At 43.0% G+C, this 24,085-nt stretch overlaps 3 protein-coding genes across 11 annotated transcripts in view; 1 reads left to right on the top strand and 2 right to left on the bottom strand.

The window, feature by feature from the left end:
- ANKRD6 (ankyrin repeat domain 6) overlaps positions 1–3,225 on the top strand; it is a 185,270-nt gene extending 182,045 nt beyond the window's left edge. For all 7 annotated transcript variants that reach the window (XM_006055343.4, XM_044924285.2, XM_045161953.1 and 4 more), the window contains one exon: positions 1,323–3,225. In XM_006055343.4, the coding sequence (XP_006055405.1) occupies positions 1,323–1,900 (578 nt within the window). In that variant the 3' untranslated portion in view covers positions 1,901–3,225. The remainder of the gene's footprint in view (positions 1–1,322) is intronic.
- A 4,289-nt stretch (positions 3,226–7,514) lies between these two features.
- Positions 7,515–9,828, bottom strand: LYRM2 (LYR motif containing 2). The gene is made up of 3 exons (XM_006055347.4): positions 9,705–9,828; positions 9,080–9,220; positions 7,515–8,395 (listed from the first exon to the last, which is right to left on the bottom strand). Exons 1-3 carry the CDS (start codon positions 9,747–9,749, stop codon positions 8,315–8,317), a joined length of 267 nt encoding a protein of 88 aa, XP_006055409.1. The 5' UTR covers positions 9,750–9,828; the 3' UTR covers positions 7,515–8,314.
- Positions 9,829–13,038: 3,210 nt separating this feature from the next.
- The window catches only part of MDN1 (midasin AAA ATPase 1), a 140,340-nt gene continuing 129,293 nt past the window's right edge, over positions 13,039–24,085 (bottom strand). For 2 of the 3 annotated variants that reach the window (XM_045161957.1, XM_045161955.1), the window contains exons 93-102: positions 23,049–23,219; positions 21,842–22,005; positions 21,055–21,144; positions 19,843–19,958; positions 18,868–19,042; positions 17,652–17,725; positions 17,448–17,562; positions 16,353–16,416; positions 15,276–15,418; positions 13,039–14,506 (exon numbers count right to left, since the gene is read on the bottom strand). In XM_045161957.1, the coding sequence (XP_045017892.1) occupies positions 14,318–14,506; positions 15,276–15,418; positions 16,353–16,416; positions 17,448–17,562; positions 17,652–17,725; positions 18,868–19,042; positions 19,843–19,958; positions 21,055–21,144; positions 21,842–22,005; positions 23,049–23,219 (1,301 nt within the window). In that variant the 3' untranslated portion in view covers positions 13,039–14,317. The remainder of the gene's footprint in view (positions 14,507–15,275; positions 15,419–16,352; positions 16,417–17,447; positions 17,563–17,651; positions 17,726–18,867; positions 19,043–19,842; positions 19,959–21,054; positions 21,145–21,841; positions 22,006–23,048; positions 23,220–24,085) is intronic. The other variant, XM_045161956.1, reaches the window with a different exon arrangement.

A 24,085-nucleotide genomic window follows, 5' to 3' on the forward strand; every position in this document is an offset into this window, starting at 1 on the left:
AAAACTTTGTTGAATGAAGGAATAAAAGAATCACTGATCAGTGATGGCATTGCAATACTGATAGTGTGAAAGTGGACACCCAAAGATTAGGGTGAGGAGGGGACCTGTCTGTTTGGCAGGGCACTCGCCCTCGCACCTCTTTCCCTTTCTCGTCCTTGATCAGCCTTCCACCTTTGGCCAGCTCTTCATGGGTGCTAAGTTGCTTTGGTCATGTTCAACTCTTTTCGACCCTGTGAACTGTAGCCTGCCAGGCTTCTCTATCCAGGGGATTCTCCAGGCAAGAATACTGGAGTGGGTTGCTATGCCCTCCTCCAGGGGATCTTGCTGACCCATTATTGAACCCATATCTCTTTACATATACTGTACAGCCTCGTTAAACCACAGATCATATATTGAAGCTGCCCCAGGTGCTGGATAAGAGATGCTTTTAGCAGAGCATCGTTATGTTAGCTCAGTGGTTATACTCAATGATGATCATTTGAGGATGTGCACAGCCTTAGTAATTAGACCTTCATGGGGGATTTTGATGTGTTGTGTATTTCATATTACCATGGACCATTTCTGTATCTTTGTGCCTTAATGGTGGGGAAAATCCTGGGCAAGTTTTTCATGCTGGGACTAGTTATGGAACTTGTCATAGAGCTCTGGGTAGGGGGATTAGGACCACCTCTCCAAATTGGGTCAAGGAACTTGTAACTGGGGCTCTGCTGTGGGAAAGGCCCAGAAATGAGAGACTTACTGTCATCAGTAAGGGTGCTTACTCTCATCAGTAAGTGCCCAGCTCTGCTTTAGGACATACAGTGAGATGTATCATCCTTAACTATCAGGAAGTGGTACCCAGAGCCCTCTCATGTAGATTGTTGTTGTTCTTTAGCCACTTAGTCATGTCCGACTCTTTGTGACCCCACGGACTGTAGCCCACGAGGCTCCTCTCTGTCCACGGGATTTCCCAGACGAGAATACTGGAGTGGGTTGCCTTTTCCTTCTTCAGGGGATCTTCCTGACCCAAGATCGAACTGGTGTCTCTTGCATTGGCAGGCAGATTCTTTACCACTTGGGAAGTCATGTAGATTGAGACAGGCTAAAGGAAAGGCCAGCAACATTTTGGCTTAGATGCCATGAGTGGGTCTAACACACTGAAAGCCCTGACAAGCCAACATCATAATCCAGGGAGAAGTGGAAGGAAAGGACGGGGAAGCTGCACAGGCGGGTGGTGATTGAGAGGTTGGTGGCTTACAGGATTCCCAAGACTCTCAAATGCCAGCCCAAGTGACTGTATGAACACAGATTCACTCTGACTCTTGTTTTCCTTCCAAAACCAGGTGTGGATCAGTCAGTGGTGACTGCAGGCCCAGTAGCAGCCTCGGACAGTTCCCCCCAGGTGGTCAGGCCCAAGGAAAAGGCCCTCAGCTCTACCGCCACCCACAGACTCCAGCAGCAGGAGCTGTCTTCCTCGGACTGTACGGGCTCCCGACTGAGGAACGTCAAGGTCCAGACAGCCTCGCTCCCCTTGAAAGAGGCAGCCAGATGCGATCCACAGGCTGGGCCTTGTGTTGACAGAGGCACCCAGACCAAAAAGTCTGGGAAAAGTGGGCAGACGAGGCACCGAGGCCAGCAGCCAGCAGTCAGCACTGCCGGCGGGCAGCCACCGCCTCCAGCAGCAGGCGGCGAGCAGACCGCCCCTCACGTTCGAGACACCTCCCAAGCGCTGGAGCTCACCCAGTATTTCTTTGAGGCTGTTTCCACCCAGATGGAAAAGTGGTATGAAAGGAAGATTGAAGAAGCACGAAGCCAAGCCAGTCAGAAAGCCCAGCAAGACAAGGCCACGCTGGAGGAACACATTAAAAGTTTAGAGGAGGAACTTGCTAAACTAAGGACTAAGGTACAGAAGGAAAACTAGGGCCCACAGTGAAAGACAGGGGAGCCTGGTGCACTGCAGTCCATGGAGTTGCGAAGAGTCGGACACGACCGAGCGACTGAACAAATTAAAAAACAAATGGCCTGAGAAAAGATCCTTGAGGATCTCCTGTCCTGCAGCTGCAGAAGAGCGATGTCCAAGGTGTCGGTTATTGTGCACATAGCAGAACTTGCCTTTGAAAAAAAACCAAAACACTAATTTCTAAAACGTGCCAGACACACGTTTCCTACACCCTGAAGTTATGAAGACTTCAACAATTAGACTGAAACCAGGGGAAGCGTGCTTGGTTTCAGGTTTCATTATAGACTCAAAACCTCAGCCCAAGTTCATCTGAAGTTCAAAAGCTCAAATTAAAGAGCCATGCTAAGAAACTGAAGGATGTATAAGCCTAAACCCTAATGTTCCCGATATGAAATAATGTAAATGAAAAGCAAGAAAAAATATTCATCCCTGTGAACTCGAATCAAGCAGTCACTCATAGCAACGCAGCTGCTGTGCCTGGACAAAGTGTCTTTCTGAAGAGCTGTAATAGACACGCTGAGGAATATCAAGATCCAGACAGCCTCGTTCACTCAAGTTCATAATTCTCAAGATGCTGACATTTTAACCAGGGGAAAACTCATCAAACAAACTTTGAGGAGAAGGATTTTCATGATGTCACAAGATCCAGTATATCTTAAAATGTTTTGAAAAGTCAGAGTGTATTTAAATAGCGAGTTAATTGGCATAATAGCACTGAAAATGTTTGTTAATAGTGAACTCAGAAAGGTTCAGATCATTCGATCATGGTGTTTGTATCTTTCAGCCAAAATATAGAAATACTACAATCAATCATAGTGATTTTCAAGTGGATTAATGGAAAAAAAATTCCCATAAGTTACCTGAAATTTTTATAATCTAGTTCCCAGCCAAATTATCTTAGAGCACCTTCCTGAATTTGAGCTTATTGGTCTACATTTTATGAAGACAGTATTTCATTTTGAATTGAGTTCTGTCATTGAGGAACCTCAAAAGCTTCCCACTGCTTTGTAGTGACTATGTCAAGGTAAATAATTCAATAAATTGACTTAGATTCTCCAGCATCATGGAGCCCTAGATTTTTACTCTGCTCTGTGGGGTGTACAAAGTTGAAAAGTAACAGTATATTGAAACTTTGAATTATCTTTCAAGCTTCTTGTCCTTTGGAATGTGGCATTGTATTCATCTCCTCAAAATTCCATATGTGCATAGAAACTTCAATTCTATTTCTATAAACACAGGAACCAAGTACTGTTGTCTGTAATTTTGAATAAAGTTTTGCTCATTGAGCCAAAGAGAAAAATGTGACTCCTTGACATGGGAACACCCAAAGAATCAAAGTATGCATTTAGTCCCTGCGTGTTCTGCCCCTCAAGCACAATTGTTTTGGGTTTGTTTTTTAAAATGCAGTCAATGGATCTAGGCGTTCCTAATAAATGTAGATGTATGTCATCGTTCTGAAACCTGGACAAGGAATTAATTTGGTGTTATTTCAAGTTTATCATTAGGTCTGTGAGCTCATCTTGTTTCTCTGCTACTTGGTGGGGAGACGACTTCTCCCCAGAGACTCTCGTTAGATTGCAAACGGTAGGGGCGCTTTGCTCTCTCCATTTCTGTTTGTTCCCAGTGCAGCATCACAGGATTGTAGGGCTACGTGGTACCTTGAGTTTTCTAAATCTGTTCCCACAAGGTATCACTAAACCTCTTCAGAATCCTTCCTCAGTATACATCAGTGTATTTAGAGCTCCCTGATACTGAAATCCTGAGACGATCAGTAAGTCGTGTTCCAAGTAGAAGTTATTCTCACCCATTCAGAGATCTCTTACCTCGTGGGTATCCCTGTTGAGAAATGCTGAAAATATTAGCTTTGGTGGTATTTTGATTATATAACTCCTGTCCATCAGAAGCAGGCAGCTTACTGTGAACGGAAAATTCCCATCAGAGTCAGGGAAGAGACCAGGGAGAAACACGAAAGGTCAAGTGCACCTAGTAGGGCAGATTGTGTGGATCTTATTTCCCATAGAAGGGAAAGCCAGTGGAGGCCAGGAAACCGGACAGGGTCAGCTGGCTTCTAACTCAGAGATCACAGCGTCTCAAGACAAATGCAGGAGTGTTTTCAACCACTGTGTTTGGTCTATTTTTGTACCTTAGCATTGTCAAAAACTCAACTAAGGCTCCCACGTGTATTTTTTCTTTTTTCCCTTGTGCTATTGGCTAAAATGAACAAATGCCACAATAGTGCTTTTCCTAAGAAGCAGAACTATTAACAACTTATGACCAGCCATGTAGGTTGTGTCTCAAACTGAGGCTGGAATTTGCAATAGCTGTGGGAAAAATGATGTAAAATACAGAAAAGATGTACAATACTGCAGTATTTTTTTTAATTGTTAGTGCATTATTGCATTGAGGGTAGTAAATATCTGTGATAAATTGAATATTCTAATTTTACTTTAGACTTTGGGAGCCCAAAATGAAGGGGTGTTTTCATGTTTATACCTTCTTTTTTTCAGTCAAGAGTTGATTCAGTCAAAAGTTGAAGCTTGAGAGGTATGTTCTATTTAATATTTTTATCACCTTGAACTTATCTCTCTTCCAAGCATTAAATATGGTTTTCAACATATCCCGTATTTAAAGAATGAAAGTGAGAATACTTTGTTCAGCTTACATTTTCATTTGTGTGGTTGACCAAATTTTATGGTTCCTGAAGGAGTGCTTTCACCTAGCCACACTTCACCTTGATTTAAAAAGAATGTAATTTAGACTAAATACACTTGCTTTTAAAGGAGAGATCAGGTGTACTGCATGAAAACGTAAAAAAATGTTTAAGCCTGCTGTAACATGAAAAGATTTTTCAGTGCAAGCTTAAACAAAATGCTTTCTTTAAACTGTTGACCTTTTGGAAAATACTGAACAAATGAGAAGGGGACAAAACCTCATTGTGTGCAGGCTAAGATAATGTATTTTTTTTTACTAACAAACTGTTTCTAAAAGCTAAATTTCCTATGATATAAAAGCCAATCAATTAAGACTTAAAGGACAAATCAGTTAAAAAAAAAACAACACCTAATGGCCTTTTAAATATGTTTTACCAATGAGAAATTTATGAAGAGTATTTTTTCAGCCGTCATTTTATTTAAGGAAAAATATTCTTTTCGTCTACCACTTAGCTAAATGTGACTAAATGTGAACACACTGACTTAAATCCATGACACACAGAAGCAAGACACTGTTCAGCAAAGCACTTTTTTTAACAAACAAAATGGACTGGGTAAAAGTGATTTACTCTTCTCAGGAAACAGAAGTAGTAAATTTCATTTAATCCTTAAGGTATTTCTCAAAAGTCTGATTCAAGGAAGGAAACAGCCTGAGGTGGTTCCCAGTTTGGCACGGAATGACAGCTAGCTTTTGATCCTGTTCGGGCCTTACTCTACATAATCCTTATTTTTTTTTTCAACGTAGATGTAAGCTGCTTCCTTTTGGTTGTTTTAGTTGAATTTTTCTTACTTTTCTATAAAAGATAATTGAGTTATTTAAGTTTGGCTCTCCACCGCTCAGCTTGAGTAGAGGAGAGGCGTGATTGCAGTAATACAAATTCCAGGAAATAGGATGTCTTGCCTTCCTCGAACACTGGAAAGTCATCTGTCCCAGCAGACACATCTGCAGCAAGGCCTGTGCCATGCAGTTCAGACTGATAGCACACTGAAATGGGGGAAATGACACAGGAGCAGTCCGAAATATAAATAATAGCCTTAGGCACTTTTCATGTGCCAGAAAGCTTTTGTATTTAAAAAACTTCTAATATAAAAAGACTGATTTATTGTAGTGGTGATGGGTGGTTTAGTCACTAAGTCGTGTCAGACTCTTGCAAACCCATGGACTGTAGCAGACCAGGCTCCTCTGTTCATGGGATTTTCCAGGCAAGAATACTGGAGTGGGTTGCCATTTCTTTCTCCACAGGATCTTCCCAACCCAGGAAACAAACCCAGGTCTCCTGCATTGTAGGCAGATTCTTTACCGACTGAGCTATGGGGGAAGCCCTTATTGTAGTTGCTACACATAAATGGAACGTTCAAACCTTAAACTTTGGGAACAAAACATTCAAACAATAGTATGGTATCGCTGACTCAATGGGCAGTTACTTGAGCAAACTCCAGGAAACAGTGGACAGAGGAGCCTGACGTGATGCAGTCCATGAAGCTGAAAGAGTCGGACATGACTTAGTGACTGAACAACAACTAGTTTACAGGGAACACCCAGAAAGTTCATTTGCCTAATCCAAAATAGTGATAAAGCTGATGAATTACATGTTTCACCAGCAGTTCTCTTTTGGCCAGTTTCGTAGTTCATGACCAAGGTTTTATGTGTGAGAAGAAATTGCTAAATAAATCTTCCTTTAGGCTAAACAACAGATTTGACTTATAATTTAGAGGAGATAAAGCTGTAAGTAAACACATAAAATCAAACTGTTCATTAGAAATGAAGGGAAAAGCTTATCCCTGAGAATGATCTTAGCTTTGCAAAGATGCAAATTCAACTTTTCATGTGTTTTATCTACTTAAAACCAAGTCAGGTTTTCTTGGGGAGTCTGTGGTATTTTGATTCTTGCAAATACAAACCACAAATGCTCTAACATCTTCCACATGCACCACTGCTAGGATGAACATCAAAGTCACTGACTGCCACGCTTCATAAAGGATGGTTTTTAGCTTCAAGATTTTAGATTAACTAGAGACAGCCTGTATTTGCGTTTGTATGTCAATCATGCCACACAGAGAAAAGGGTAAATATTTCTAAGTTTGTTCTTTGTTCAGAAACTGTTCACAAATGCTTTTCCTTTTGTTCATCAGATGGCTGGCCTAAAGTACATCTAGATAAAAACTGGCTCATGCAAGCATTTGAAATGTCCACATTCCCCTGTGGAAGAGTATTCAGAATTATTTTGTCTTGTGGCCTCTGAAGCTGTGGGAGGCAAAGGTGGGCCTTGGGATGCAGGTTACTGATAAACCACCACAGGTTCACACGGCTTTATCATCCTGCACAAGTTCTCCATCTTTCAGGTGCTGCTCAGATTCTTGGGTTAGATCTGTTCTGTAGATGAACTGCCAATCCCAGCCTCTTCCGTGAGCTTTCACGTTCACTGAATTAAACGTCTGGTTTCTTTCAAGGGTCCTGAAGTCAACTTTATATCCAGTGTATTCTTTAGACTGGTTTTTCCTGTTACCAGGGCAGAATCTAATGCACCGAGAAGCTTCCTGAATGATTTACTTTCCACATGGCTGTTAAGGTAACTGTATTTGTTTCATCCAGAAACTGCCTCTTCTTTTTGGAAGGTTCATTAAGTTTCTCTTTCTCCTCTTTCCAACAAAGTTCTAGATTCCCTGTGGTGATCTCTTCAGAGTCCTCTGAGTATCAGATATGATACATCTTAATGACATGCCTCAACAAACCCTGAGGGATAACACAGACTTTCCAAGGAAGCTCCAGACTGTCTCTGAGGTCAGTACACCTCTAGCCCTACACCTCACAGTTTTTAAAAACAGCTTTACTGATTGACACAAAAAAAATCGGGGGGAGGGGGTGGTGGTGGAATGGCTTTATTGAGAGATAATTTGCATACATGTAAAATGTACAATTCAATAGATTTTAGTATATTGAGTTGTGCGTTCATATAAATGCAATCAGACAATATGTAATCTTTTATGATTGGCCTCTTAATAATGTTTTCAAGATTCATTCAGGTGTAGCATGTATCAGTACTTCATTCCTTTTTGTTTGCTAAATAATATTTTATTGTATGGGTATATCACATTTTACTTAGTCCTTAATCAGTTGATAGGCATTTGGATTGTCTACTTTGTGGCTCTTATGAATAATGCTGTTTTACCCTTTGGGCATCTGGACAGTCTGTTTCCAAAGTGGCTGCACAATTTTATAGTCCCACCAGCCATGTATAAGGGTTCCAATTTCTGTCCTCACAAACATTTGCAGTTACCTCCCTTTTTAATTACAGTCATCCTAGTAGATGTGAATAGCATCTCTTGGTGGTTTTGATTTGCATTTCCTTGATGATTGATTAATGGTGTTGAACATCTTTTTTATGTGCTGACTATCTGTTGTACTGATTTTTGCTTCTTATAAAATACTGCTGACACATCCAAAAACATTTTCAAAATACGGGGTGTGTTTTTCCGTGCTAAGACAATTCTTTTGATGCACTTTTCTTGGCTTTCTCTCTGATATGCTATGCTCCATGTTCTGATATTTTGCTCAAGGGTTCTACATATAAACAGTTTCACTTGGCTTTGGGCTGCCCATAATTGAGCCTAAGCTCAACTAAACACATGGAGACTTTGAAAACCTTTCAGAACAATGCTGTAGTTAAGATCTGGCCAAAGCAAGTGTTTTTTCTAACTCTTTGAGCTGCATATTGCCTTGAGTAATCATCATCCGGACTGTATCCTGTAGAAGAAAGTGAAATCTGGTCAGTTTTAATTGGTAGAACAAGGTACAGCTCTACCATTTCATCTGTTAAAATTAAGAATTAACACTGAGAACTGGAACTGCTGTACTTTAGGAAAGACCAGAATTAACAATCAGGGGTATACAATTGTCTGACATGCTTTCATATATCCCAAACATACTTCCCAGACTACCATGCTGTAATATTTATCTTTGTGTGTGTGTGCATACAGATATTTGGTTTAACAGAAAAGTTGGGTGATGCCACTGTAGAGTGTAGATAGAACAAACACTGTAAAATTAAAATACCAGTTAAGTGAAAAATCAGTGACATTGAGAGCAATGATCAAGATATATCATTTCAGTGACATAGTCCAAGACAGCTACTAATTTATTAAAAAAAGCTCACTAATCAAGCATCCCAGGTGGCACTAGTGGTAAAGAACCCGCCTGCCAATGCAGGTGACCTAAGAGATGCGGGTTTGACCCCTGGGTTGGGAAGATCCCCTGGAGGGAGGGAGGGCATGGCAACCAACTCCAGTGTTCTTGCCTGTAGAATCCCATGGACAGAGGAGCCTGGTGGTATTTCAGTAGATATTCCAAGATACCGTATAGACTTTTTTTAAAAAAACGAATCAGTACAAAAGGGTCAGGGTCTTCCCTCACTAGTGATCTTGGTCTCACCTCTTCCGTGGCACTTTTGTTTCTTTTGAATTCTTCTCTTGCCCAGTCCTTCAGGTATTTGCGATCAGAATCATTTGGAACTTGCCGAATTGCCTGCAAAATCCTTCTGTAGAGGAGGAGAACTTGCTGCCTTCTCATGAACTGTACAGGAGAGAAGAAATAGCAATTACAGCTGCACAATTGTCAAGTTCAGTGGGTTCTTTTCTCTTTGGTCCTCAATTTTGAAAAGAGGAAAGAAAACCATTTTTTCCCCTAAGAAAACGGCAAGAAATTTACTTGGACTGTTTACTCATTTGTCAAATACAGGATCCTTTAAAGAGTACAAGCGACAGAGGAGTCTTTATAGTGTGTCACCAGGCACTGAGGTACCCGGGCTAGAGATCCAGACCTCAGCCAAGCCTCTCGCCTCAGCGACCGGAGAGCAGCCCCGGCCCGCAGCGCCTTCCGTCCTCAAAGGCGCGAAGCCCCGCCCCCCAGCCCGAGCCAATCAGAGTGCGGCGCGCATAGGGGCTTCCTCCCCAGTCGTCCCTCAGTCCCACTCTATAGGATGGGTGGAGGAAGCGGTAGAGAATCGAGCTCAGACCCAGAAAAGCTGCCCTAAGAGGCCCGCGAGAACAGCTGGTACCTGCTTGAGTGTTAGTGTTGCTGGGGGCAAGCGGGAAGTGGCCATGTCGTCCTGACAGCGCGGTTCGCCAAAGCCCGGGCGCGCAGGAGCGGAAGTGGGGGGGGGGGGTGACGGGGCGGGGCGAACTCGGTTTCCTCGGAGACGGCCTGCAGCGTGTGCGCCCCCTGAAGAACCAGGCAGTCTATTGGTCGAAACTAAAGCCCGAGACAGTTTCTCTTTGTCTTAGCCTGTTTTCTTATCAGAGAAATGGGATAACAGTTCCTGCGTACTAGATTGTTGTGAAAATGAAATAATGGTGAGGCATTTAGCACAGTTCTCGACACGTGTTTGTTCTATTAAATGAAAGTTAAGGGTTTTGGTGGTGAAGGAAGAAAACTATTCCTTTTGAGATTTAGTGTATATAGCTAAAATTACTACAATTGTAATTGTTAATTTCTGAGTTTGTGTTCTCTTCTCGTTTTTGCCCTGCTCTTTTCTGTTGCGTTTTTCCTGGTGCTGTAGTCTTCACGATCGTCATTAGTTACAAGGTTTTAGGTGGTTGTCCCATTGCAGTTTTGAGAACTTTGTATCACTAGTAATGAGGAAACGAATATCCCTACACCTTAAGCTTTTATTTCCCTATACTTGTTTTTATTCTCCCTCGACTGAAGCGACTTAGCAGCAGTACACTCTGTAGGCTCTTGGCGTGTATTAACTGTAAGAGGTTAGGGAATCCCTCCTACTTCCGAATTAAAATACGGCCTTAAATGTTCAGTAGTTAACGGTTCGTTCCCTGAGCATCTCCACTTGATTTGCTTGCTTGGAATCCTTCTAGTTGTATACTTCAGTGTGTGTGTGAATCCTTTCCCTAGTTGTGTACTTCACTGTGTGTGTATCCTTCTCCTAGTTGTGTACTTTGTGTGTGTGTGTGTACCCGCCTGTTTCCTCATCTCTAAAGTGAACTGATAGCATCTGCCAGAGTTGTTATTGTAGTATTGTATGTAGTGCACTGAGAACAGAACCTAGCACATGTAAGCACCCTAATGGCTATTACCAGGCATTGTGTGAATGATGTTGATGCTATAACCCACCCTTTTTCAATCCCATGGGCTGTAGGCCACCAGGCTCCTCTGCCCATGTCATTTCCTCCGCAAGAATACTGGGGTGGGTTGCCATTTGCTCCAGGGGATCTTCTTGACCCAGGGATCAAACCCGAGTCTCCTGCATGCAGGCAATGCCTGAAAACTTATCTAATTAGCAATTCATTTTTTTTTCCCTTTTAACTATTAGTGAAATATCCCTTGTCACTTTCAGTTACACTTATTTTGTCAATTATGACGACTTTGGTCCCTTTATGATGACCTAGACTTTTAATTTTATATGCAGCTTGCCATATTTAAAAAAGTTTGATCCTTTTAATAGAGCTTTAAGTCTCTATACATTGCATTTTATTTTGATTCATCTTCTCCCTTTAATTCTTAAAAATTTTTCATTGTTCATGTTTAAAATATTTACTCCACCTAGAATTTTGTTTTATAGCATATTGGGGATATAAGTTCTTTTCCAGTTGTAAACTATAGTTTCAGCACCATTTATTAACCATTCATTCATCTTCCTGCGAAGAAGGCAATGGTACCCCACTCCAGTACTCTTGCCTGGAGAATCCCATGGACGGAGGAGCCTGGTGGGCTGCAGTCCAAGGGGTCACTAAGAGTTGGACATGACTGAGTGACTTCACTTTCACTTTTCACTTTCATGCATTGGAGAAGGAAATGGCAACCCACTCCAGTGTTCTTGTCTGGAGAATCCCAGGGACAGGGGAGCCTGGTGGGCTGCCATCTATGTGGTCACACAGAGTCAGACACGACTGAATCGACTTAGCAGCAGCAGCAGCATCTTCCTGGGCTTTGTGATGGTCTTGGTAAATTCTTTTAGGGTCTGAATAACCCCTACAGCTATTTCATCCAGGTTTTTGTTGTGTTTTCATTAAGCAGTAATACTATCCTGTAGTATCTTGGAAGTGTCTATTTGTCTATGACCTTTAGAAATGTTTTGTCATTTTCCTTTAAATCATCTTAGAATCTTAATCTATAAAGTAACATGAGAACAGACATTTTTATACTATTTCTTCTTTTCATCCAGAAACATTCCCTTATGCCAGACACTGGTAATGCTGTCCTGAGTCATATATGCCTTCTGTTCTCAGAATCACTCTTAGGGTAGGAAGACATAAGTCTAAGGTAGTATTATAGATGCTGTCAAGGCTCCTACCATGGGAGCACATTCTTCCAGGCCTTATCTGAACTAAGTGTTCATCAGAAAGGCAAAGTGGGTAAGAGAATTCCAGACAAAGAACACATGGAACACTGGCAGATTCTAGGGCTCCTGTGGTTTGTTGTGAGCAGATCAAATAGTGTGGTGGGGATGCTGGGAGAGAAGACAAGGGAGCTAGGTCAAGAAACAACAAATAGTACCTTCTTCACAGGAATTCAGAAAGATCTCCAAGGATGCTGTATGATGGAGTGAAGCTGGCATGGTGATTAGTAGTTTGAGCTACATTTTAAAAGAGATCCAGCTGCAGTACAGTACAGAGGAAAGCAAAAGGGAAGGGGCAGAATAAGATAAATGTCTAGAAGTAAGACCTGACAAGATTTGGGGTTTGGATAGAGATGGGAGGGGAAAGTGAGGCAGCTGGAAAGGCTGAGTTCCACGTGAGAGAGTGAGTGAGCAAGCATCCACAGTAGCTGCTTCTCAGTGACTCAGGCATGTCACGCTTCCTAATCACCCCCCTCAGTTCCTGTGTCTGCTGCTGTGCTTCCTGAGCTTTTCCCATCACAGCACAAACTGAAAATGGCACTCCTCAGTAACCTGCTTACTCAAATTCTTCTGTGCCACCTTGTTAGCTATTCTAGGGCCAGGGGAATCACTCATGTTGGTATGCCAACTGGGATGCTCCAGCTTAGCCGGTCTTGTCAATTAAAGGGCGATGATGGACTGCGTCACAGTCATAATGTTGGTGTTACCTCCCTGCAGGAAGGCTAAACTTCCTGCCCCACAGAGGCCTTTGGCTAGTGATACATCTCTTCCACTCAGAACTCATCTTGGAGTAGTGCCCTTACAAGCCACTGTGTGCGTCCACCATCCTGCCCTTCTTCTGCCCTGAGGCCAGCATGCTGAGGCTCACCCACCACAGACATGAACACAAGAAACAGACCCTGGGGCTGTTTGAGGTAAGCCACTGAGTTGCAGGGTCACGACACACAGCATCAACTAGTGACAGCTGCCTGATCCAGCAGTCAAGACCCTCCGCACACCTTTTACACTCTTGTCATATTCCATTAAGAATGGTCATAAGTGACATCAACCATGGTATACTTTTTAATACTTTTCAGAATACAAGCTGCATAGCTTTTTAGAATAAAAAAATGATATAACCTCAGGTACATGCTTTAGGACACTTGGTTAAACAACAACAAGCAATCTGTGTCTTTGAGGACCACCTCAGAAGGGTGGCACACTTCACAGTGTAACTGTAACACACATGGAGATGGACGATTACATCCTGGCATGTTGTCTACAAAAGGACATTTGGACAGGCAGAACTTAAATAGAACACAGCACAGTTTCAAGTATTCAAGCACTGCTTTTTGGCCAAGTAAATAAAAAACTGCTGAAAAACCGCTGGTGGATTTCTGACTGGGAAAAGAGGTTTGGCTGCTCAGTTCTTTTGACACAGCACTTCTTTTCCAGGATGAGCCTGGCTCAGTTCAGCTTGAAAGCAATATGAGGAATGATTCTTCCTCTTAACTGTTAAGAAAAATGAACTAAAGAAATAAATTACTACAACAGGAACTGTGGCATTGAGAGAATGGAATAAACAAAGGGAAAATCATCTTTCCATCATTGCATAGTCTCCCGAAGCAGCAAAGGTGAAGGAGCACAGGGAAAAGCCCCTTCCTTCATACACGACCCGAGGGTCATTCTCTGAGGATCTGAGCTCCCATAATGTCTGGTTGCTTTATGAGAACACACGCAGCATGAGGTTCCTCCCCTTGGAGAGAAGGTAGTTCCTTTCACAAGAAGCATGGTAAGAAAATACACTGACTCTCTAAAAATAAACTGGAGCTGTCTCAGCCATTTGACAGCTTTTGGGTACACACTGCGGACTTAGCAAGGCTAAGCCATAGGGCAGGGTCAAAAGGGAGACTCCCTTTATTCAGTCCTTTGTCCAGAGGTCTGGCACAGTCCCATGTTCCCGGCAGCATCTCCTCGAGGTGGTGTCCAGAGTCCCTGTGAAGGGAAAAGGCAGCTGGGCCCAAGGGTGGGGTGCAGCCTCCTCTTGGGCCAGGGCTGCCCCAGGTATGAGACTCCTGCTGCTGTTCCTTCACCACCCCAGGTTTGTTATAAGAACCGGAGCCCAGGCACAGCAGGGAGCACGAAGGCCCTGAAATAGAAACTTACGTTGCGATAATTTTTTGTAGCTATTGGGTGAATGTTTATAAATCAGGTCTAAGATAAAATACCATTTTCAAGCTAGGAGTTCAGAAACAGTTCTCCAGAAGGGAGCTCCTGGCAAGCAGTGTGACATTCTGAGCGCAGTTAAAAGCCTCACTTGGGACTGTGTTCCTCCTGCTCTATGGGTGGTCAGAGGCTGTCACCAGCTCAAACCACTGCCTGAGAGCATCGCTGAGCGTCTCGGGAAGTGCGTTCACGTCGCGGAGAATTATGTAAAACGGGAATGGGAACTCTTCCATGTACGATCGGATTTCAGGCATTTCTCCAGGCCCTTTAAATATCGGTACCTTAATGTCCAAGATAGAATCCTGGCAACAGAAAACATTTTGAAGAGAAAAATTAAATCAGCTCTTTTATGATCTCTTTTGCAGACAACAGGTTCCTGCATATAAAAGTAGCTCTTATTAAGGAAGAGGCAGATCTCTTTCTGAGTATCCTTTCCAGGAGAATGGACACCGAAAGGGAGGGAAAGGGGTAGATGAACAAACCTGATTGCCCTACGATGGTGTTTCCTATTCTATACTTGGAATAATTCACGTTAAGTCTTCAACTTGCTATTTAGGCCTTAATGTGACCTGGAGAGATGGGACTTCCCCTGGAACAGAACTGCCTATCCTTTCTGGAGCCACTGATGCTTGCTCCTCTGAGGAGGGCACTGCTGAGATACAAGTACCCAGGAAGGGCTGGCTATGTTTCCAGCGGACAAGGCCTGTCACAAAGGCTGCAATGTCTGTGGTGACGCTGTGCAGAGGGAGATGACCCATCAGAGCGCCAGTCATCACAGTGAGTGGTTCAGAGGATGGTCTCTAGTAGGTGTGGCTTCTGAGTTGTTACCTACAACCTCTCCGTGTTTGTCCTTTGCTGCAGAGTGGGAATAACCATGCCTACATCACCGAGTCATTGCGCAATTATATGCGAACATAACTGTAAGATGCCTCAAACAGCGCCCTTTAGGATGCCACGAGTGTTAGAGGAGTTCTCGGTATGATGGTGAGACGCAGGCCATTTTTCAGATAGAACAGCTTGGAGGGAATTCTCACTTTATCTCCATAAAATTAGCTGTTAGTAGTCACTCACCCGTGAACTGGGATTGTCCAACACAACAAAAATAACAAAGATGTTAGCGTTCCGGGCGGCCTGAACTGCTGCTAGGACTCTGTCTTTGCCCTCAAGGAAAAGGCCGCGTCCATCAGAGACCACCAGGAGGAGCTGGGCGATTTCTGGAGAGAAACACATAGGAGGAGGGGAAAACTCAAACAAGAACTACCATGGTAAGACAGATTAGGCAGGCTTTCTCTGAACTAGTAAAACCAAACAGCTCTGCAGCTGATGAATTCTGGCACAGAGGGTCTCCAATTAGATCTATTACTTTGAATGTGTGAGGCAGAGACAAAGCTGTGCAAACACTTCTGTCAATAAAACAATTTCCCAATAGTGTTTTGGGGATATGTCACATTTAGATCAACTTTGTTGTAGAACAACAATTGAGAATGAAAACACATGTTTATGGATATAAAGTATACAAAGAGCAGTCCTGAGCAGACCACTAGAAGAAAGTACCCAAATCAGAAAGGTGGAACTGTATCTTTCAGATTTCTGTCAATTTCCTGTACCTAAATTCTATGTTTTTTTTTTCCTTCAAATTGACTCATTTAAACAAAACTTAAATAGACTAGACCTCTAAAATGAAGAGTGAATAAAAATGTTTAAAAATTTTTAGCACATTATATTTTCAGTGAAAATTAGCAAGTGTTGAGAGGCGTGAATGACCTGCTTCAACAGGTACAATCAGAATGGAGGATTTAGGAAAGGGTTAGAACTGGTGTGCTGCAAAAGCCCCAATCACGGAAGGATTACCTGGTTTCTAAATTACATCGTCCTCTGCTTTCCTTTGTTACTAAAATATTATAGAATACTCTTTACATTTAATATTCCACACACCGTGCTCCTTCCTTTCACAAGTGAACTCAAATCTACCAAATAAAAAATTGCATGAATGTTTAATACCTACCATCATCCCCTGTTCATGTCTTTTCCTATAGAGCATACACTTGCAAATACGGTGATGGGTACACTGAAGTGAGACAAACAATTTGCAAATAATACAGAAACAGAAAAGTGTTTTGTTAACAAAGACCAAAGAACACAGCTTACCTAGACTGACGTTTTGAGAGAGTTGCTGAGCGGCTGCAAACATGTTGGCTACGGACTCTAGAAACTAAACCAAAACCAGAAATAGACAATTAGAAAACTATTTAACTCTTTCCATTGTCACAGAGACTGAAATTACATCTGGCCCTTAAGTGATCATCTCAAATCTATAGGAACCAAACTGTCCCTTCCAGTCACCCGCAAAGGACTGACAAGCCTTGCCCTTGGCATTTACCTTGGGTGCTGGCATTTCAAGCCTAGACCTGTATCCCTGGCATATACCCCACTAGTGTTCTACTAGAAACCCCAAAGGGGGGAAAAAACCCACTTAACTCTGGGGGACAGGAAGTCAGTAACTCCCCAAATGAACCAAAGAGCTGTCTTTCAAGAAAGGACAATAACTGAGCAAAAAAGGGCAAAAAACCCCTCACAACATGTGCATAAGAAAGGAAGTTAAATTAAGATAGGAATCAGGAGAGAATTCCTATCCCACACTGTTCTGAACTCACGCCACCCTGAGCAAGTCACTAGCTTTATTTCACATCACTTCTCTAGGCTAAATGGTGGAGAGAAATGGGCCTTGACCCACTTGATAAGCGTACTGGGAGGTGGTTCATTTTCCTAAAATGCTCCAAACTGCTCAAAAAAAGTAGGGAGCCAAAAACTCAATGATGCAAAGTGAAATGATCTTTGAGTAACAGAAAAAGAGGTCACATTGTATTTAATAATGGAAGCCAAAGGAGATTTTATTCCAGTGGTACACAATCTGAGGTTTAGGACTATTCTCTATTGTAAATTTTACCATATTAGGGAGGAGAGAGTCCTAAAAATTATGTTTTTCCTATACCAGAAAAAAAGGGGCTTCCCTTGTGGCTCAGCTGGTAGAGAAACTGCCAGCAATGCAGGAGACCTAGGTTCGATCCCTGGGTTGGGACGATTCCCCTGGAGAAAGGAAAGGCTACCCACTCCAGTATTCTGGCCTAGAGAATTCCACGGACTGCATAGCCCATGGGGTTGCAAAGAGTTGGACAAGGCTGAGCGACTTCCACTTTCATACCAGAAAATAACTTCAGAAGACATGTGATCTCATCAACTTACCTGAGCAATCTTGGTTTTCTTTTGCTGGAATTTGCAGAGCCGCAGAATCTGGGACCCTGAGTAGTCACTGAACTGTTCGTGGAATGGATGTAATAGTTTTACAGACTCTCCAAAACTTGGAGGAGAAAAACCAAACAATGGGAATTACCTTTTGTCACAGCAAAAAAGGTTGGGTTTCCCAAAGGGATTAAAAGGCACCTTTACCTGCATACTGCAATCTGACCGACTTCCAGAAGGGTTAGAGCATTTCCAATCACGGCCAAAGACTCAAAGGCAAGCTGTAAAACAGAAAACAGAGGGTTGAAGGCATCAGGGTATTCTTGACACCAATGCCTTTCAACTCTTTATACGACGAGTCCCACAGGAAATGCTATTTCTTTGGTATGGCACACAGAGGAACACTATCAATATGGCTGTTCACCAACTGGGAGGCCTTGGTAGTCTTCGGCCCTGGCTAATGCCACAGGCACCAAAACCCAGTATCCGTTATAGTAGTAGGAAAGGTCTGCTTTAGCATTACCCAGTAAAAGTGATCTCCGGAAACTTGGTCCACAAATTATGGTTTCCCCCTGCTTTTTTGACTACATAATCTCTCATGGATAAAAGATTTTATTAGCCTATTTATTCTAATCTATGCACACATGATGGTATAGTTTTAGAATTTAAATTCAACTGAAAAGAAGATGATATTTATAGCAACTAACACCTACTGAACATGTATCAAGTACCTGGCACTGAACCGAGTGCTCTATATATGTTATTTCATTTAGTCTTCATAACTATGAGTTTGAGTTAAGTATTGTTATAATCCTTTTTTAAGAAGTAAAATTACCTGCCCAAAGTCATGTACTAAGTGGGGAGTTGAGACTTGAACCCAGGTTTAGATGGTATGCTTTTGTTTCCCAGTAAAGTGTATGTACAGACTTTAGGTTACTCACTGGCTCATGCTGGGTATCACTGCGGAACCTCCCACCACTCTCCATGTCCATGACGGTGGGTGGGGTTGTAGGGAACTCTACCCAGGCTCCTAAGCCCTGTTAATACTGACAGAACACTAACTCTACATAGACTTAAAGAAATGTATACTGAAGACTTTTTCTTAGAAAAATCAGAGATATTCAGATACTAAATTGTGCATGGTCTAAAACAGTACAGTGCGTCATGTTTTGTGGAAAATAAACACTGTCGGACTGACTCACCCTGCAGCTAGACAGCTGCACAGCAAGGCTAAGAAATACAATAATCTAAAAGATCTACAGTCTAAGAGACCACAGTCTTAGGGACATCCTGAAATTGCTTTCGAACTGTTTAACGTTTAGGTCTTCTCAAATATGGTCTCACATTCTCAGAACTGACTGGTATTCCACAGTGCTTTCCGCCCGGTGGCCCATCAAACCGTCACGGCACCGCTACTCCTTACCTGTTTGGTGTGGTTGTCCACCATGCTGGAAGAGTCATCGATAGCCAGACAGATTTGATACTGCCGTTTGCTAGGCTTGGTTCTTCGAAGCCAAATCTTGTCTTTCCGAAACTGGCTGGCAATGTATGGAATAACCTTCCGCATGTTCAGTCGCTTCCCAGTTCGATAGTCCCCTCTATTAAATTTAACCAAACAGAACAAAGATTAGAGCTAAAAGCACAGTAACAGTACCCGACAGCCAATTACACCAAATAACCAGTATCCTGGCACAATGAAGTATTACTGTCAACTGAGACTGCCGGGATCTTCTTGATCAGCAGCAAACAGATATGTATGTGGCAATAATGATTAGGTCCTTTTAGAAAATGTAAAACACTTTTTAAAAAGGAAAAAAAAATATGTTTGCATTGACTGTTAAGTGTTGGATTCTCTTTTCTGTTCTAAAACTCTTGATTTTGGACACCCCTTTGGACTTCTCTGGTGGCTCAGATGGTAAAGCGTCTGTCTACAACACGGGAGACCTGGGTTTGAGCCCTGGGTTGGGAAGATCCCCTGGAGAAGGAAATGGCAACCCACTCCAGTACTACTGCTTGGGAAATCCCATGGACAGAGGACCTCGGTAGGCTACAGTCTATGGGGTCGCAAAGAGTCGGACACAACTGAGCAACTTCACTTTCACTTTGGAAAGATCTAGGTGAGTGATGCGTGCAGCGAGTGAGTGACCCAACATGTAGAGGGTGAGCAGCACACCCTGCCAACGTTCAGCCAGTCTCCTCATCTGATTAACTAGTCACAGAAGCTTCTCTGTAGAGACAACAACATGGCAACAAGGTAAGGACGCCACACTGGTGCCTGTGCAGCAGGAATGGCCACCTAGACGCCAGCACCACAGCTGGCCGGTGCTAGGCGCAGCAGGAAAGGCGACGCTGGCATCTCCTCAGGGCGCCACGAGTGCCTCCAGTGCAGAAGACTTACTTCAGCTTGGCGGCCTGGGTTGGCTCCAGTATGAGACGAAGCTGTTCACACAGCTGTTGTGACAGAGGCGCAGTTAAGACCAGGTAACTCTGCCACATCTCCGCTGCGGCCTTCTCCTGTGACAACAATGTGCAAGGTGCCTTTAGAATGTCAGAGCCAGGCAAGGTCATTACAGCAAGACCAGGGCTTGAAGCAAAGCAGAAGAAAACAACTTGCTTCTCTCGGCAAGCTGATTCACTTGGTTTAAAATGTCTCCTCTTTCACCAAAGCCACTAATTCACAGTTCCAGTGCGAAAGAATGAAATTTCAATAAGGCAGTAAAAGATTGGAATTCATGACCAGATCAGTGCCTTATTCACATCTCCTATGAGGGGTATATAATGTGTACCCTTCACATGGAGAGGGAGCTGTGATGGTTTATTTTGGTGTCAGGAGATCCAGCCACTTAAATCATGGGTTCTCAGGGTCTCGTTTCAAAAGCAAAAGTGACAAGGGCAAACCTCTCAAGTAACACCCTTAACAGTGTGCTTATTTCCTGGGTACAAAGCTCCATTTTTTTTTTAGGCCAATTATGGCACAGCAATCATTACATACATGTGATGAGAATGAAGACAGATCGATTTGTGTATACATATATACAATGAATTTAGGGCGCAAGCTCACTAAAAAGGAAACTCTCGGTTAATCCACACTTCCACTTTACGCCAGCTGGCAGTGTTCCTGGTGGTCTATTCAGACAGTGACATAGTATTAGACTTTTGTCCCACATCTCAACCACTGTCACCTCTATTATTTCCATTACAGAGTGAGGAATGGAAGTTAAAAAATGAAACATCAGTTTTTGTTTTAATTAAGCTGTACATCTAGTGGCAAAGCAGGCTTTAAAATTATATTCTTCATATACTGGACTTCCCTAGTGGCTTAGACGGTAAAGCGTCTGTCTACAATGCGGGAGACCTGGGTTCAATCCCTGGGTCAGGAAGATCCCCTGGAGAAGGAAATGGCAATCCACTCCAGTACTACTGCCTGGAAAATCCCATGGACAGAGGAGCCTGGTAGGCTACAGTCCATGGGGTCGCAAAGAGTCGGACACGACTGAGCCACTTCACTTTCCACTTTCCTTTCCTTTCCCAAGGTAACTGGAGTTAAGAACCTATTAAGTTTGCTGCATCTTAGAAAGTCAAGCTATTTAGTGAAAGACCAGTGACTTACTTCTTCTGGGTTTCCAGATTCATGTGGCTGCCATGTTTCCAGCTGTCTCTCCAGCTCCTGTCTTAGCTCATTGACATCTTTTAAGAAGGGCTAAGAGGGAAAAGTCACAGATAGAGGAGACCCAGGTTGGAATCACTAATTCATTATCCTTGGTTGCCTTCTTCCCTGCAGTATGAACTCCCACAGAGATGCAAAACTTGAGCAAATTTAATGGCACAAAAGATGCCAGACAACTATTCTTCTCCTTCCCATTTTTTTGAGGGTAAGATGGAAAAAGGAAATTCTGAACATTAATAAATCCCAAAGTACCCAGGAAGGTATCAATAACAGAAATGTTCTTTGATTAATCTAGACTACCATTAAGTCAAACAGTTTGGGAAAACTCAGTTAATTGGTTCTTCCTACATGAAAGCATTAAGTCAAAGATGCTTACTGCTTAACCAACATAAACTTAACTGACCTGCAGGCTCCCAACACAAGGCTGGTGAATGTTGAGAAGAGGGCCAGGCCCCCCACCGTGGCCAGGTAAGGACACAGACCTCCCACAGTGACTCTAGGATTGGCTGTTCGAAGTGTGTTACCTGCTCAGAGAGGTGCTCACACACCTGCCCAGTGTGTTACTTGACACACTCAGAAGTATGTCATACCAACAGTACTCCTTGAAAGATTGATACGATATGAAGCCCCCAAACAACCAGATGCTTATAAAGTTTTTAAGAATTAAAGGCAACTTATAATTCCATATTGTCAACTTATTAAAGTGGTGATCTGTTAAAAGTTTTAGGACCTGGAAAATCGTGTCCACAAGTAACTGATGGGCTGTGTGAATGGTGGAATCTCGGCTTCTCTCTGGTTTCTCATTCTCTGTTTCCTCGTGTGATGGGTCTGTCCTGGGGTGTTGGTCTTCCTCTGATTTAACAGTTTGGGTCTCCATCTCCATCTCTTCAGAGCCTGTTCTCACACAAGGACCGAGTTTTACTTACCATAACATCAGAATGAAGACTGAGCCTTCAGTCACATGTCAATCTTACAGTCGCTCAGACCTCCAGGCACATTAACATGTCAGCTCCCTGTGTTCTTTCTCTCTGAGACAGTCATTGCCAATTCGCACTCCCTTAACTCCCCTCTATCCCCACCCTGTTGTGTTCTGGGGAGGGGAAAGTAGGGGAAACTGTTTAACCCTGACAAGCCTTGTAGAACTGTGTGATTCATTAAACTGTGTGCATGCAGAACACTGATAAAAATTAAAATCATGGTTCCATCTTATAGATGAGGAAGCTGTGGCAAAGACAAATAATTTGCCTCCACCTATAAAGTAAGTAAGACAAAGTCTGGATTTGAATCAAGGAAGATCTAATCACAGAGCTATGTCTTTACTGTCACATAATGGCAGTCTGTGATCCTAACGCCCCTGAGAAGAAGCAAGCAGAAGCAGCAGTTGTTGAATTTAGCAGGTTATTTTGAATTTGCATTTATTTCATTGCTGATGTTCTCTTTCCATGTGTGTTGAATACATTAAAAAAAAATGAACTGCCTGGTAATAGCACTTGGGGTCGGTTATGAAATGGAACAGTTATAAAATGTAAGAAGTTAGTGTTACTTTCTCACATGCATTTCCCTAGTTCTTTAAACGTTTTATTGCATTTTATGCTAACATTGCATATTTTATAATTAAAAATACTGTTTCTCTAGTAATCAAGAATCTCTTCTGGTTATAACTGGAGTATGTGCACTGTTCTGTTTTCTTCTACATATTTAAGAAAGACTGCCAGGATTTTGTCTGGAACTTGGGCTTCTCCGTGAATGTCAGTGACCTGTAACACCACTCCCCCACCTTTCTACTCCCAAAGGAAGTATGTACAGGGGAGTTACTATGGGCACATGAGTATCTAAGTCATGGGTTAGGACGTAAAAAGAACAGACCAGGCAAGACAACAGCACGAGAGTCAAGGAGCTTAGGTGGGAAGGGGGTGTTCACCACAGAACTCACTCACCTGGCTGGGCCGTGCTCCCTGACTTGACCTCCTCTGGCTTCAGTGGCTCTGTGTCTACCGCTCTGAGCTCCTCCTGCTCCTCCGGGTCCATGGAGGTATCCTCTACCTCCTCCTCTTCGTGAGCCTTGCTGGAGTCCTTTGCAGACTGCTGCTGTTCTGTGCTGGCCACATCTGCCAACAAAGCGCATACAAATAGAAAGCTTAGCTCTTTGCAGAACAGTCTTTGAGAGTGGGTGTGCTTTTGGTCAGAGATTCTACCACTGACTAGTTATGTGGCCTGGACACTGGACACAGTACTTGGCTTTGTGAGCTGCTGACCTAAGTGTCTTATTTCCTTGCTTTCCCCAGAAACTATAAGGATATGGTGTAACCATATATGTGACCACAGAACAGGATGTTTAGCTGCTGGGTTTTTATTGCTATGATCAGAGACTGAACCAGAATAAACGTGCTGAGCGCATGACTCAGAGCAGCTAATGGAATTATCCTCATTGCCAAGTTATGGGTGGAGAAACTGTAGTGATGAAGTATAACAGTGGAGGGTAGGGGGGACAGAAAGACAACGTGGGTATCCCAGCATCGTGACCCTGGACAAGTCCTTAAACCTCTTTGGCCTCAGGATGCTGATTGATAAAATGGAGGCATCCTAGCTCGAGATTACTAGAGGAATCAGGCTGCAAAGCTCAGAACAGTGCTAGGCACAACATAAAAGCCCCATGTATGGCAGTTGTCGTCGGTTCTGCTTCATTTTCTTAAAGGTGGGGACAGGAAGAGAAGAGAGTAATCCACAGGAGAGCAGTCCTTTCTGTGTCATATTATCAATACCAGCTTACGTTAGGAACGAAACAGTGAAAAGTCACCCAGAGAGCTCGGAGGGGAGACTGAGTGATGACTGACTTCCTATACTGAGATCTTGTTTTCTTTGTCACTTACGTTCTGAACCACTGCAGAGTGACAGTGAAGAAACGTCTGCTACTCAGATCCCTGAGATCAGTGCTGGGTTTGGATAGCCAACCGTCACCAATAATATTTAAAAG

Source organism: Bubalus bubalis, chromosome 10, assembly GCF_019923935.1.
Source record: "Bubalus bubalis isolate 160015118507 breed Murrah chromosome 10, NDDB_SH_1, whole genome shotgun sequence".
Taxonomy (NCBI): Eukaryota; Metazoa; Chordata; class Mammalia; order Artiodactyla; family Bovidae; genus Bubalus; species Bubalus bubalis.